The sequence below is a fragment of the Pollachius pollachius genome, assembly GCF_949987615.1.
Source record: "Pollachius pollachius genome assembly, chromosome: 9".
Lineage (NCBI taxonomy): Eukaryota > Metazoa > Chordata > Actinopteri > Gadiformes > Gadidae > Pollachius > Pollachius pollachius.
Window position 1 is genome coordinate 15,132,910 of NC_136942.1, and position 12,702 is coordinate 15,145,611.

Below are 12,702 nucleotides of genomic sequence, written 5' to 3' on the forward strand. Positions count from 1 at the left end.
GCATTCAATTCCCATGCGCATGTGATGAATTGAATGGATGTGGGCATTCAATTCATCACATGGGCAATCACTTCGTTACAGCGGTGAGGATCTAGCAAAGGGCTAGAGATAGGGTCTGGTAATGAGTCATCCTATTATCCCATGAAGGACCTGTGATCCTAGTGGTCTCAGTGGCACACTGACCTTTTGTCTCCCACTTCTTTTTGGGGGGGTAATATAAGAAGACTCAAGCATAATTGACAAACGTGATTTATTGAAAAGGGGAAAAATTACTGTACATTTTTAATATGTTTATGCCTCCAAACATTACAAGTACAGATAAATAAAGCCTTAATATTTATTAAAAAAAATCATCTAACAAAAGAAAAAATCCACAGTCAATACTTCAAAAGTTCAAATTTGTACATAAAACATATTTACAATTTTTTTTGTTCTGCCTTTTTTGCTTTACAGATGAAATCAAAAGGAAACTATTATTGTACCTTCTTGTATTTAGTACAAACAACATTGTTAAAAAGCTTTGGCATACAGTGCAAAACTGTAAGGTCTAATGAGATTTGAAACCATTTCATGACATTCTAGTGCATTTTCATTGGGAACATTATTGTTGACAAATTGAGATTTAATTATAGTCGTTTTGTTTGAATCTTCTCTCCGGTTATAAGGAAGTTCATCGGTTGCTTTGCAAGGCCTTGCGTGTGCATATACATGTATTGATAGAGATAACGGAAAGTGCAGTTCTGAATTGAGCTCTAGACTGCTGCTACACTTTGTGGGAGAAAATTGTGAGTTGTGCAGGTTTGCATGATGGTTAATACAATCTTGAAGTCCCTTGTGTCACAGCGATTAGCACCCATGCCTCCTCGAAATCCCACATATAAAAACTGCTTTTTTAGATTTTCTTTGCCCAAATTGGCATTAGAATTATTTACACTCATCTTTACAAAACTGTAACAAGTAACCCTCCGACCTGCTCTTTAAAAACGTATCAAAGAGTAAAAACAAAGGTGGTCTGTCTGGATTTTCCAAAGCATTGTGAGATGGTTGTGTATTGATTATCAGATGGGTAATGACTGGCCACAGAAAATAAAGATAAGATGCCAATTAAAAATTGATGGAAGAAAGATTCCTTGATCCATATTTCAAACACACTTTTAAATAAATAAGAAATTTGACTCACACAGGAGCTAGCATTTCAGACCATTAATACAAATTAAGATAGCTGTTTGACTTTTTTAGGGGCCCGACGTTATTCTCCGAGCTCAGTATTAGTTACACAACCGCTCAGAAGGCTATGTTCTCCTCTACAGTGCCATCTGTCGGTCAGATTGAGAAGACAGGTTCACCGCTCAGAACTCTAGCCGTCTCTCATTCACAGTGATACATTGTCTCTGAAATCGATCACCAAAGACATTTCATCAGCAGAATGAAACACCCCCAAATGAACACATCTACCACAATAAATGTTTTTAGTAATGTAACTTGAATGTATGAAAATAAAATGCAGGATTATTTTCACGATCTCAACACTCTGGTCTAATAACCCTTGTTGTCATTTTAAATCCCTGACATCGTCCCCACCAGAGACAGTGTTTCCATTTTGTGGTTTAAATTTGTATGTATCACACAAGGGCCTCGGATCAATGCTGTGTGCTAGGCTCTTAGTTTTACAAAAAATCAGCTCCTTTCAGCAGAGAGATCTTTGGATGAGAGGTGGCTAGGGAACACATTCGTATCTTTAGACTGCAGGGGCTAAAATGTCCAACATCACTCACCCTGCCACGGATACATGAAGAGGAGAGAGATCAATGCGGTGCAAATATACAGCTCCCTGTTGCAATCTCCCACAGACTTTACCGGAGACCAGCCCACCTCCCTAGTGTGTGTGTGTGTGTGTGTGTGTGTGTGTGTGTGTGTGTGTGCACTTGCAGAAACATCACAAGAACAGGCTGTGGAGGATTCCTGGGTGGGGTTGGGGGGTGAGGGGAGGTAAGGGTTTGTTCGGAGAGGATTTTGCTTTTGGCTTAGCTAGCTTCCCAAAATCCATTTTACTCAAGGTTGTTTAGAAGTAACTTCCATCAGTGTTTCCTTTGACAATGCACTCTTAACTGTCTTGACTTGACACATTGTTTCATTTAAATAAACCGGATTAGGACCAAAGAACAAAGATAAAAACCTTTTACACGAGCAGGCGGATCCAAACATTTATAAAAAACAGTAAAATTGAGTATTGCAGTACACAAACCCAACACCATCAACGTTTTTTTCCCCCTCTAGATTCAAAGAAGTCTATCTGAATACATACATAAAAAAAAAAAAGAGTAAACTAATCGATTGTCTTGCATTAAGGCACCGAGAACACGCTGGGGCTTTGATGCAACATTGGAAAATGTAAGTGTACTTCAATCTAAAGTGCTTTAAATAGACCTTTTTTTTGGTAGCCCTCATCTTGATCGTATTGCATGCAGTGACAAAACAAAAGCTGGGGGGGGGGGGGGGGGGACAGAGAGAGAGGGAAGAGAGAGTCCTGCTGCATTGCACATTTTCACACGTGGTGATATCGGTGAGGCCAGAGCAGCCACCGAGGCCGCCACCACTTTGTTTTTAAATCTAATGGCACCAGAGGTACCACTTTGTATTAAACACAATGCCAACATTGATTTCTGAGTCATATACCGGCCGGTAGATCCATTTGCTCAGACCGTGATCATCAGTGAAGAGAGAGAGAGACAGAGACAGAGACAGAGACAGAGAGAGAGAGAGAGAGAGAGAGAGAGAGAGAGAGAGAGAGAGAAAAATGGGGAAGACGTGGTCGATAGCTCCTGTCTTTATAAAAAGATCCTTCCATGGGAGACAGGGAGACCAACACAAGGCGGCGAATTCCTTCCCTGGCATGCTAGATTGAGGTGGCGAGAGTTCATTCATTTGGGGATTGACTTGACAAGACGGGACGTGTATTGTAATTAACACTTGCTGGTGTATACTTGGGACTAGCAGCCAAGCAGTGGCTGAAGGCAGTTCGGCTTGAGTGGTTCAATGAGTTCTCCTAATGCTTTCCCTCTAACACGGTCCATCACATGCTTGGTAGCTGTTTAATTAATGCATGGCTAATGCTTGGAAACTAGATTAGGCGATCATCCAGAATAGAGAATCATGGGAAAGTGAGTTTTAATGTGGATAAAAGTTCTGCCAGAAGAAAACGTAGAAGCGGGAAAAAAGGAATATGGGTAAATGGATCAGGGTCCAGAAGAGAGTCTTTGGCAAGATGTCTATCTCTTGCTCTCTTCTTCAATGCCATTCAAAGATATGATCCCTCATTGAACACATCCCTTTATCCCTAGGTCATTGATTGAAGTTATTTCTCTGTCCCCCATCACTTATATTTTAGCTAACCTTCTCTGACATTTCAACCTCTGACCACACACACACACACACACACACACACACACACGCACACATATCGTTTAACCTCAAAGTGGGTGAAAAAAACAACAACATTTCAGTCTTTCTAAAAAGAAAGAAGACAAAGACGATTGAACACAGAATCCATATCTCACGGCGAGCTCTCTCCTAACTATTGCAACCCTGGCAACCAATCAGAATATACAAAAGAAAACATGCTAGTACTTATTGTGGTAATGCAGAGGGGAAACCTCACGTTTGGCATTAGCAACAGAGACAAGAAAAGTGGTGGTTAGGTTATTATTGCTTCTTCCTAAAGCTGGACAGTTGCTATGTTCATTTTCTTTCAATCCTTTGGAAGACTCGAGGATCAGCACCGTTCAAGAAAAGAATCAAATCTGCTTGTACTACTTCATGTTGCACATGCTGTATGTTTTTACGGTCTCGTTCCACCTCTCCCAGTCATCATCATCATCCCAGTTGCAGAACTGAAAAGGTCTGTGGTCCTGTTACCAGCCACTCTTTTTTCTTTGTTTAAAAGTCTGGGGACCTGAGACACATGCACACACACACACACACGCACACACTTACACACAAACACACTAAACTTCCATAAGGTCTCATCGTTTCAACACGGGCAGAGTGGTCCGGGGAGGGAGGGGCGGGTCGGTCCAGAAGAGACCCTCTGTGTGTGTGGGGGGGGGCTAGAAAGTGCGTGTGGCCTTGTGCTACCTGTTGCTACGACGGTCCGTTGAGAAGGAGAGCGAGCTGTAGAGGAGAAGTGCCTTGCTCCACAGTCTTCCCTGGCGCTCTCCACGGAGAGGGCAGAGAGGAAGGTGCTCTCCACAGACTGACGTCTCCAACGCTAGAGGGGGTGGTTTAGGCTGTCCCTGCCGCACCGGCCCTCCATCAGCAGAAAATGACCTCTCCGTCGTCGTGGGGTTCAGACATCACCAGGGCCTGGCCTTCCAAGAGACGGAGGAACCAAGAGGAGAGCATTTACAGTCACGACGTATGTGGTGGATCTAACCGTCACACTCGCTCCTGCTCAAGACTGCATGGGATCCGGGATAGCTCCTGAATGCTGATGTTTCTAAGTGTAATCTGGGATCCATCAGGCCTAGTGTGTTGCAGCAGCAGTAAGGGGGGAGAGATGGCACAGAGCCTGGGCCGGAAACAGAAAGCTCAAAGGGTCATGGGTCAAGGCTTGGTTCCTGTGAGATTCCACAGAGGGGAAGCTCATCACGAGGATAAAGATTTCAGAAGGGTCTAATGAGTGTATTTTTATAGTGGCCAGTCTACCCAGTGTCCATGTTAAACCTTAATCGTTTTTTGTATAGTTAACCAGTGCTGGCCACGGATGGGTTCACCCTTAATAGCCAATTTCCCGCTTACAGATTCAGCATCATGATTGGTTTAAACGAGCATGAAGCATAAAAAAAATGAGACCCCTCGTTCACGGGAGATTTGAGCTGATTCCTCTAAGGTCTGGCTCGTGAGGCCAACCCAAGTAGAACTAAAACAAGGAGGGCAGATTGAATGGAAGAGTGTTTCTGTTTACGTTTTAAGTGGTACCTGTCTCTTCCCGCTCTCCTCCTTTCCCCTTCTTCTTCTTCTCCTTCTTGGGCTTGGTCTTGGCCAGCTGGAGCAGTCGGTTGGGGAGCTGGGCATCCTTGTCCCCTCCCTGGGTCTTGGATGACGAGGAGGAGGAGGAGGAGGAGGAGAAAGGGTTGAAGTTTTTGCCCATGCGCTTGGATCCTATGCGCAGGAAGGGCTCTTTGGTTGGTGCTGAGGAGGAGAGCTCCACCTATAAAAAAGGGGCATCGTTGCGTTTTAAAAGCCAGGTGTACACCACAGACACGAGACACACAGAACACTCCCTTTTCCTCCCGTGGCAAAATGGAATGTGTTGCTATATTAAACAAAGGAAAGGGAAATTGAAATCACTCGATCCTGGTAGACAATTTATTCCCCGGACTATATCGGGAAGGCTACAAACGACTGCTTTGTGGCTGATTTCCCCGGCGTGAGACCGGGCAGGGCAGCGGGCTGCCGGGGTGTACCTCTTTGGCAGCTTCTGGGGCCTCTCTGGACTCCTGGTCCAGGGAGCTGGAGCTGTGGAAGCGCAGGGATTCCTCTGAGGTGGAGGAGGACGTGCGCTGGAACTTCTGCAGCCCACCGGACTGTAGGGAAGGGAGGGGGAGGGGGCAGTGAAAGGGCTTTTTAAAGTAGAGGCCGGAGGGGGAAGGATGGCTCTGGGACACAATTATTCAACACTTAGCCTCCGGCATTTTTTTTTGGAACATTTTGTCCGGTGACCATGGTTGAAAACGGCCAAAAGAAATGTCAGGCTTCAGCAGTCCCTCTTTTTTCTGTCTTTTTCGATATAAAGTTGCATGGGCTTTTTTGTGCCTTTACAGACCTGACAGTGAAGCGAGACAGAAAAGTAGGTTGTACAAGAGGGAGGAATGAAATGTCGCATAGGATCACAGGTGGGAATCAAACCTCGGGTCACCACAAGACGTATTCGCTTATGTGCTCAGCGCACCAGTGACGATATCTACTGAGGGGCCAGTTTCTGTCTCTTTCAATGCATCAACCTCGCTGGCTCTCCGTCTCCGTCAAGCTACCATAGGTGTACTGCCCGAGTAAGTCTTAAGTCTTCCACTGTAAGGACCGCAGAGTCGCTCACCAGCTTCCACTAAAGACTCAAGACTCACCTGTTCAGAGCTCACCCCGTCCCAACCCGCCCACTTATTGTAGGTTGTACGTCCTGGGACTTAATGTATGCACTTATTGTATGTCCTGTTTGGTTATAGTCCTTGTGTTGTGTAGCCTCTTATCCTAGCTATCTTTGTCGTATACAGGGCATTGGTTAACCTAGCGATTGATCTTCTGACAAATTGTACTTGCTGTAAGTGGCTTTGGATAAAAGCGTCTGCTAAAGGCCTTAAATGTAAATGTAACGTAAATGAGCAGTAGCCAAGCCTCTGTTTTTATTGTTTAGTTTGAGTGTCTTTGGGTTATTGAGTATATAGCTCATTGTCATGAAGTCATTATCAATGTATTCCACGTTTGATCAAGAAACAAAACGACCTTCAGATACCAACCTCCTACCCCCCCCCCCGCGCTCACCTCCTCGCTCCTCAGGGCCTCCAGCCTCTCCGTCTCCCGGCGCAGCGCCTCCCTCTCGCGCTCCAGCCGCCGCTGGGCCTCCCGCAGCCGCTCCAGGTCCCGCTGGTAGTCCTCTTTCCTCCGCTGCAGCTCCTCCCGCTCCTCCTCCAGGGCGGCGTGGGCCCGCGCCGCGGCCTCCTCCTCGGCCTGCAGCCCGGCCTCCCGCTCGCCCAGCACCTGCTCCCGCGCCTCCCACTCCCTCTCCCGCCGCCGCCGCTCCTCCTGGTGCGCCGCCTGCTGCTTCTGGAGGAGGTGGAGGGGAGGAGGTCAGCCACCAGGGGGTACCCCGGTACCGGTATTATCGGGTAGCCTGACCAGGCCCGATCGTAGATGGAGCTTCAATGAAACGACGGGCCGCTGTCCTTTGCTTCAGCACAAGAGGCGTGATCAACAGGCGTGGTTCAAACCACTCCGTACACAAGTGGCTATTTGCCGTCGCTTCCTTTTTTCGTCATTGTGTTAAACCAGCCAATAGCGCGCCTGGGGGGTAAAAGCCAGCTTGGTGATTGGCTCCAGTAAGAGCGGATCGGAAACGGGAAGGAAAGCCATGCTCCTCTCCAGCCCCTGCTGCAGGGCGGATTCAAACCACCGGCGGAGCGGGCTGGGGGTACCCAGTCTGATTATCTGGCTGACTGTGTTACTGTTTTTCTTTTTAAGTTGGGGGTAGAGTGAGCTACATTTTGAAGGCATAAAATCCCATCGTTTCGAGCACCCTCCCAAGCCACGCCCCCAAAACACGTGACTAGCTCGCTAGCTTTAGCCGTAGGTCTGCCTGGCCCCATGGAGGACTCCGGTCATGAGCAATGAATGCAAAGTGAGCACAGGTGGGTAGTTCACGATACCTTTGTTTGATGGACGATATATTGTCCGAGAAATAATTGCGATAAAATATATTATTGTAATTTTAAGAACATTTTAAGCCACTGATAGGACATTGGCATAATAATGCAATTGCAACCTTTCAAATTGCAATTAGCTTTTGTATTTCTTAAAAATATTCATTATAATTGGAATTTACATTATTATAATTTATTTCTCTCCTGAGAGAGTCAAAGCTAAATCTCTCACAGCCTAGTGAAAACAAGCTGATGATCAAGAAGCAGTTGGTGGATGAGGGGGATTATGATAAGTGGGTGTGCAGTCCTTAATATATCCATGCTTTGGATGGTTTTTCCCAGTTCGATAACTAAAAGTAGCCATCACCCTATTGGATAAAGTTGGTATCCAAAACCAAACGGTTGCGATACAACTGCCCACGTCATGTTATTAAAAGCAACCTATGTTCATGCCCCACAGTGCAAGTAAACATTGGCTTGTAGTGCAGACTGCTATCGAGGTGATTGATCAATTCATATCGGTCGATAACGTAATCATCGTGACAGGCCTACGCGTAGGAGGCCAGATGAAAAAACAGACGGACAGGTAGGCAATCAAATAATTTCAGCAAATATTGATCTGTTGTTTGGGTGTACATATTATTATTAGTATCATCATAATACATTTTTTCTTTAACTCAAGACTATTCAGCTACAGGCCACCTAAAAACCCACTCCGAAGTAAGCTAGATAGGAATCTAGGAGAACTCACTCGAAGCTAGGGATCGACCGATATGGATTTTTTAGGGCCGATACCGATATCTTTTCATCAGCCTTAGCCAATAACCAATACGCCGATACCGATTTTCTTGAACCGGCATTTGGAGCCGATAATACCCTGGAGATCCAGAGTTCTCGCGAGAGCGCAATTTGAATTTGCTCAGTGATTCACTCTGGGAACGAGCAATATACTTGTGTATATTCTGGGCCTCCCCTGGCCCAGAACATTAATCAATCAGATCGATGTATCAATATAGGCGGGCCAAAAGCGTTGCTGGTATACCGACCGGATTTGGCAAGAGTCTTATCTATTGGTTAGCTCCACTGGTCTGGATACGTCACCTCTTGTATTCTTCTGATATTTTCAAATGCATGCTTGGTGCGGCCCCTCGAGTTGGGCCTTTTTCATTACTCGTTGCCAGACCCTACAGTTTTCTAGATGTGGGTCTGGATTTCCAGGCCAAGCCTCCCTCAATTAACATCATAAAAATGACACAATGATGATAACAAATGTTACAATATCTCAATAAAAAAAAAATGAACATAAATTGAATTGAATTGTCTGTAAATCACGGGGGCTCTAAATCATGCACACGGTGGACAGGCCTCCATCACAGACCACCGGCCGGTCATAAGGAGACCCCCCTCGAGACAAAGGGCGGGGGCGGGGACAGACGGGGGGACTCGGCGTACCTGCAGGCTGGCCGCCTCCTGCCTCTGCCTCTCCAGGCTCCTCTGCTTCTCCTGCTCGATCAGCGAGGAGGGCCGCGACGAGGAGGAGTAGCCCGAGGTCTGGGACAGGGAGGAGGAGGAGGAGGAGTTTCTGGAGGGAGGCTGGGCGGCCAGGCGCTCGCTGAGGGCCAGCCTCTGGTCCTCCACAAAGCTGTCCTGCTGCACCACCACCGCCTGAGGGGGAGGGGCCAGGAGGGAGGGGGCGGGGTTAAGTGCAGTCATGATAAAAAAGAAAGCCGAGACGAAGAGTTCTTGGTATTGTGCTGGAGATAGCAATTTATCGTGAAGGGGATAGGCGCTTATGGGAAAAGAGGCAGGTCATGTTTTTTTTATGCAAAGCTGAACACGGGAAAAAGCACGGAGAGACAGGTGATAAAAGTTGAGTTATCTCTCTGAGAATAACCCAAGAGGAAAAGAGTGTGTGGGTGTGTGTGTGTGTGTGTGTGTGTGTGTGTGTGTGTGTGTGTGTGTGTGTGTGTGTGTGTGTGTCCGTGCCTACCTGCAGCGATGTCAGCAGATTGTAGAGATTCCCCACACTGTGCTGGACCTGCTGGTATTAAACTGCATTAGCATACATTTTCACAACAACAAAAAAGAATGGTTCACCGAAGCTGTTTGTAAGGCTGCTTGATCATCTATTTGTATATCTCTGGGTGAAGCTGTCCCACTAATCCCCATCCTCAATGAAGATGAACACTAAAGACGGACTTCAGTGGCATCTGAACACTGAACTTAAGCCGGAGCCATGGGAGTAGAGCTCAGCCGTGGCGCAAAACACTAACCTCATTGTTTCTCTTTAGCAACATCTGAAGGCTGGTGTTCGCTCCCTGTGTAGCAAAGCAAACACACACATCAACAAGCTGTGGCGCCCGCTAATGACGAACACACACGGCGCCGCACTGTAACAATCTCAGATCCTGGTCAACACACAGAAGATGCTGCATCGTTTTGAAGACCACTTTACAACCAGGCGGGCGGTGATATCAATTATTGCACACAAACACACACACCTTCTTCAGCACGCTGTCTGACTCAGTCCTGCGAAGGTCAAGTGCGTCATCTCCTTCTTCCTTCTCTCCGCCTGGGTGCGAAAGAAAAGAGAGAAAGAGAGAGAGAGAGAGAGAGAGAGAGAGAGAGAGAGAGAGAGAGAGAGAATGCGTCATTCCCCATCAAAGCTGCTAGTGGCGGCTCCAGCTGTTAGCAAGTATGCACCTGTTGCAGTCTTCCTGCAGGAGACTAACACAAGGCCTTGATACTGGAGCAGTCATCTAGATTCACTCAGGCTACTGACAATGACCAGCCAGCCAAACTGCTTTTCACCAAATTGTTGGATACTTGCATTCTCTTCGAGAGAAGTATTCTTATTTAAAATGTACTTATCCCATTATCCCAAACATATCCCATTAATATTTATTTGCTTCCAATTATATATGTAGATATATGTTTAGAGGCTAATATATTGCCACAAATGTGTCTCTAATGTTACTTGAACCAGGGTTCACCTGATCAACACATATAGGCCTTGATCATCTTTTAGTTGCTGTTCTGTGTGCCTGTGTGTGCCAGGGTCTTAAATGTATTAAATGTCTGTCTGTCTGTGTGTCTGTACACAAGATGTCTTACTCTTGCTGCTGTTCATCTGATGACTGTCGAAGCCGCCGAATGTCTCAGCCCTTCTGGGCAGACAGACCGGTCCTACATTGCCCCCTGTCAGGCAGATGGTGGTACTGCCTCCCGCTCCTCCCACACTGCTGTTCACCAAGGTATGCAGAGACTCCACTATTGTTAGGAAAAGAGCAAGAGCGGGGGACAGAGATAATTGATTAAATTGGCTTTGAATCAGATAGTAGCTCACAAAATTGGTGTAGATTTTTGGCTCAATTGGATTCAAGACCATGAAAGTGCTCTAAGTGTTTGGGCTGTTGTGAGACTTCACTGGAGATGTCTGGCTGAGTGGCACAGTGTTCAGTAAATTAACACATCTTAACCGCTCTTTCCACCCACACACACCTTCCTTCAGGGCGTCCTTAATGATTGGCTCTCCCTTGGTGACCTCATCGGGCGTGGCCCTGAACAGCATGCGCTCCCCGATTGGCTGGCTGCCCTCGTCGAGGGCGGGGCTAAGGTCACACAGGTCCTTAAAGATGTTCACCTTCTCCTTCAGCAGGGCCACGATCTGCTGGTCCTTGAGCCTCAGGAGTTCTAGAAAGAACACGCACACAAACACACACACACACACACACACACACACACACACACACACACACACACACACACACACACACACACACACACACACACACACACACAGTTAAGTTTTTGTGATTGTTAGGGGTTTGTTTTCCACGGTTTCTGTTTTCTTTATTTTGCTCGCAGTAGTCGTCGAGTAGAATATTATTGGTGTTATTTAACAGATTTCTCCTCTATGTGAAGATTCTGTACCTCTGCTCTCCTTGGCTCTGTTCTCCTGCTGTCTGCGGTCCTCCTCCGTCTCGCTAGGAACCCCTTCGTCCTCCTCCTTCTCTCTGTCCGACACAAGTCAACCAAACAGGGGGAGTTAGCATTGCGTCACCCAAACATGCACACATGAACAACCTGAAGAAGAAGCAAGGAATTCATGCAACATTCCATCAACAGATCCCCCACAGACGCACAGTTCAGGGTGCCAATCTTACTCAGGTACCACACCCCGCCAATGTTCAACCTAGAGAGGATGTAGGCGGGTTTGTGATTCGCCTTTTCTATAATGGTATAATGTTAACCAAATAGGAATCAGAGGGTTAAACCTTTTTGTACGTTTAACTTGGAAAAAAGGTACTGATTGGAAGCTATGCGATAGCCAGACACATAACCTGTGTCTGGCCAGAAGAGCGAACTGAGTTTTAAATAAGTCTACACAGTGTTAATCAAAACTTTCGTTTCCGAGGTAATTACATAGTTGTATTTATACCCTATTTCCTATGGGTGTTAAATTTCAGTGCAGTTTTTTTCTATCTTGAGTTTTGTATCCTTCATTTTCCTCCACCTGAGGGAGATTGAATATTTAAAAAATATGCATGTTTGGACCAGCTGCAAATCGCCGATGCGTGCCACAATGGGAAAGCACGAGCAGGAAAAATGTTGAGACAAAAGCAAGCAAAGCAGATGAATCGACCCAACACATGACCACCACCCATCTACCAAAACACAGCCCTACAAAGCCGCTGCCAGGTACCCATGCCTGGATTCTATGAAAAACCACAGACCCCAAATGGCGGTAGAGGAACATCCAGGACTACACCAAGAATGGCTTACCAAACAACCGCCCCACCCACACTTCAACATAACAGACGGCCCTGACCCATTCCAGGGAGGACGCGCAGGCATGGAAAAAGGATTCCCGTATCCCTCGGAACCGACAATACTAGTTTCACCCCCGCCCAAATGGAAAAATAAAAGTCTTAAAGATGATGACAGCCTCCAAGAAGACAAAGAAGAAGTGATGGCACTGGTCATCATCTTAAAGGGTCACCAAGTTTAACAGATATGGCACCGGAAGTACAGCGAGGCATCAGCCAAGCTACCAGCAAAGCGGCAAAAGAGACAGAACAGGCACTACCAATACTGGAGCAGGGCCTCGAGCAGAAGCGAGTCCGAATGTCAAAAACGTGAATGCGGGGGCCGAAGCAGGCCCGGGGGCCAGCACGGGCCCAGGAGAGTCTGGGTTGTCCGGTCCAGATGTTGCTGACAACGAGGATGAAAACCTCAAGACAGAATTGATCGGGAGAGAGACACAGGTCTAAAAGACGAACGCCACTGG

General features: G+C 46.6%; 1 protein-coding gene across 7 annotated transcripts in view; it reads right to left on the bottom strand.

Annotated features, from left to right (window-relative positions):
• Positions 1 to 239: 239 nt before the first annotated feature.
• LOC307080462 (A-kinase anchor protein 13-like) overlaps positions 240 to 12,702 on the bottom strand; it is an 80,080-nt gene continuing 67,617 nt past the window's right edge. For 4 of the 7 annotated variants that reach the window (XM_079743164.1, XM_079743160.1, XM_079743159.1 and 1 more), the window contains 11 exons: positions 11,346 to 11,428; positions 10,914 to 11,105; positions 10,527 to 10,682; positions 9,914 to 9,984; positions 9,686 to 9,730; positions 9,403 to 9,453; positions 8,865 to 9,077; positions 6,538 to 6,819; positions 5,466 to 5,585; positions 4,978 to 5,209; positions 240 to 4,367 (listed from right to left, as the gene is read on the bottom strand). In XM_079743164.1, the coding sequence (XP_079599290.1) occupies positions 4,312 to 4,367; positions 4,978 to 5,209; positions 5,466 to 5,585; positions 6,538 to 6,819; positions 8,865 to 9,077; positions 9,403 to 9,453; positions 9,686 to 9,730; positions 9,914 to 9,984; positions 10,527 to 10,682; positions 10,914 to 11,105; positions 11,346 to 11,428 (1,501 nt within the window). In that variant the 3' untranslated portion in view covers positions 240 to 4,311. Of the gene's footprint in view, positions 4,368 to 4,963; positions 5,210 to 5,465; positions 5,586 to 6,537; positions 6,820 to 8,864; positions 9,078 to 9,402; positions 9,454 to 9,685; positions 9,731 to 9,913; positions 9,985 to 10,526; positions 10,683 to 10,913; positions 11,106 to 11,345; positions 11,429 to 12,702 lie in introns of all 7 variants that reach the window. The other 3 variants (XM_079743161.1, XM_079743163.1, XM_079743162.1) reach the window with 3 other exon arrangements.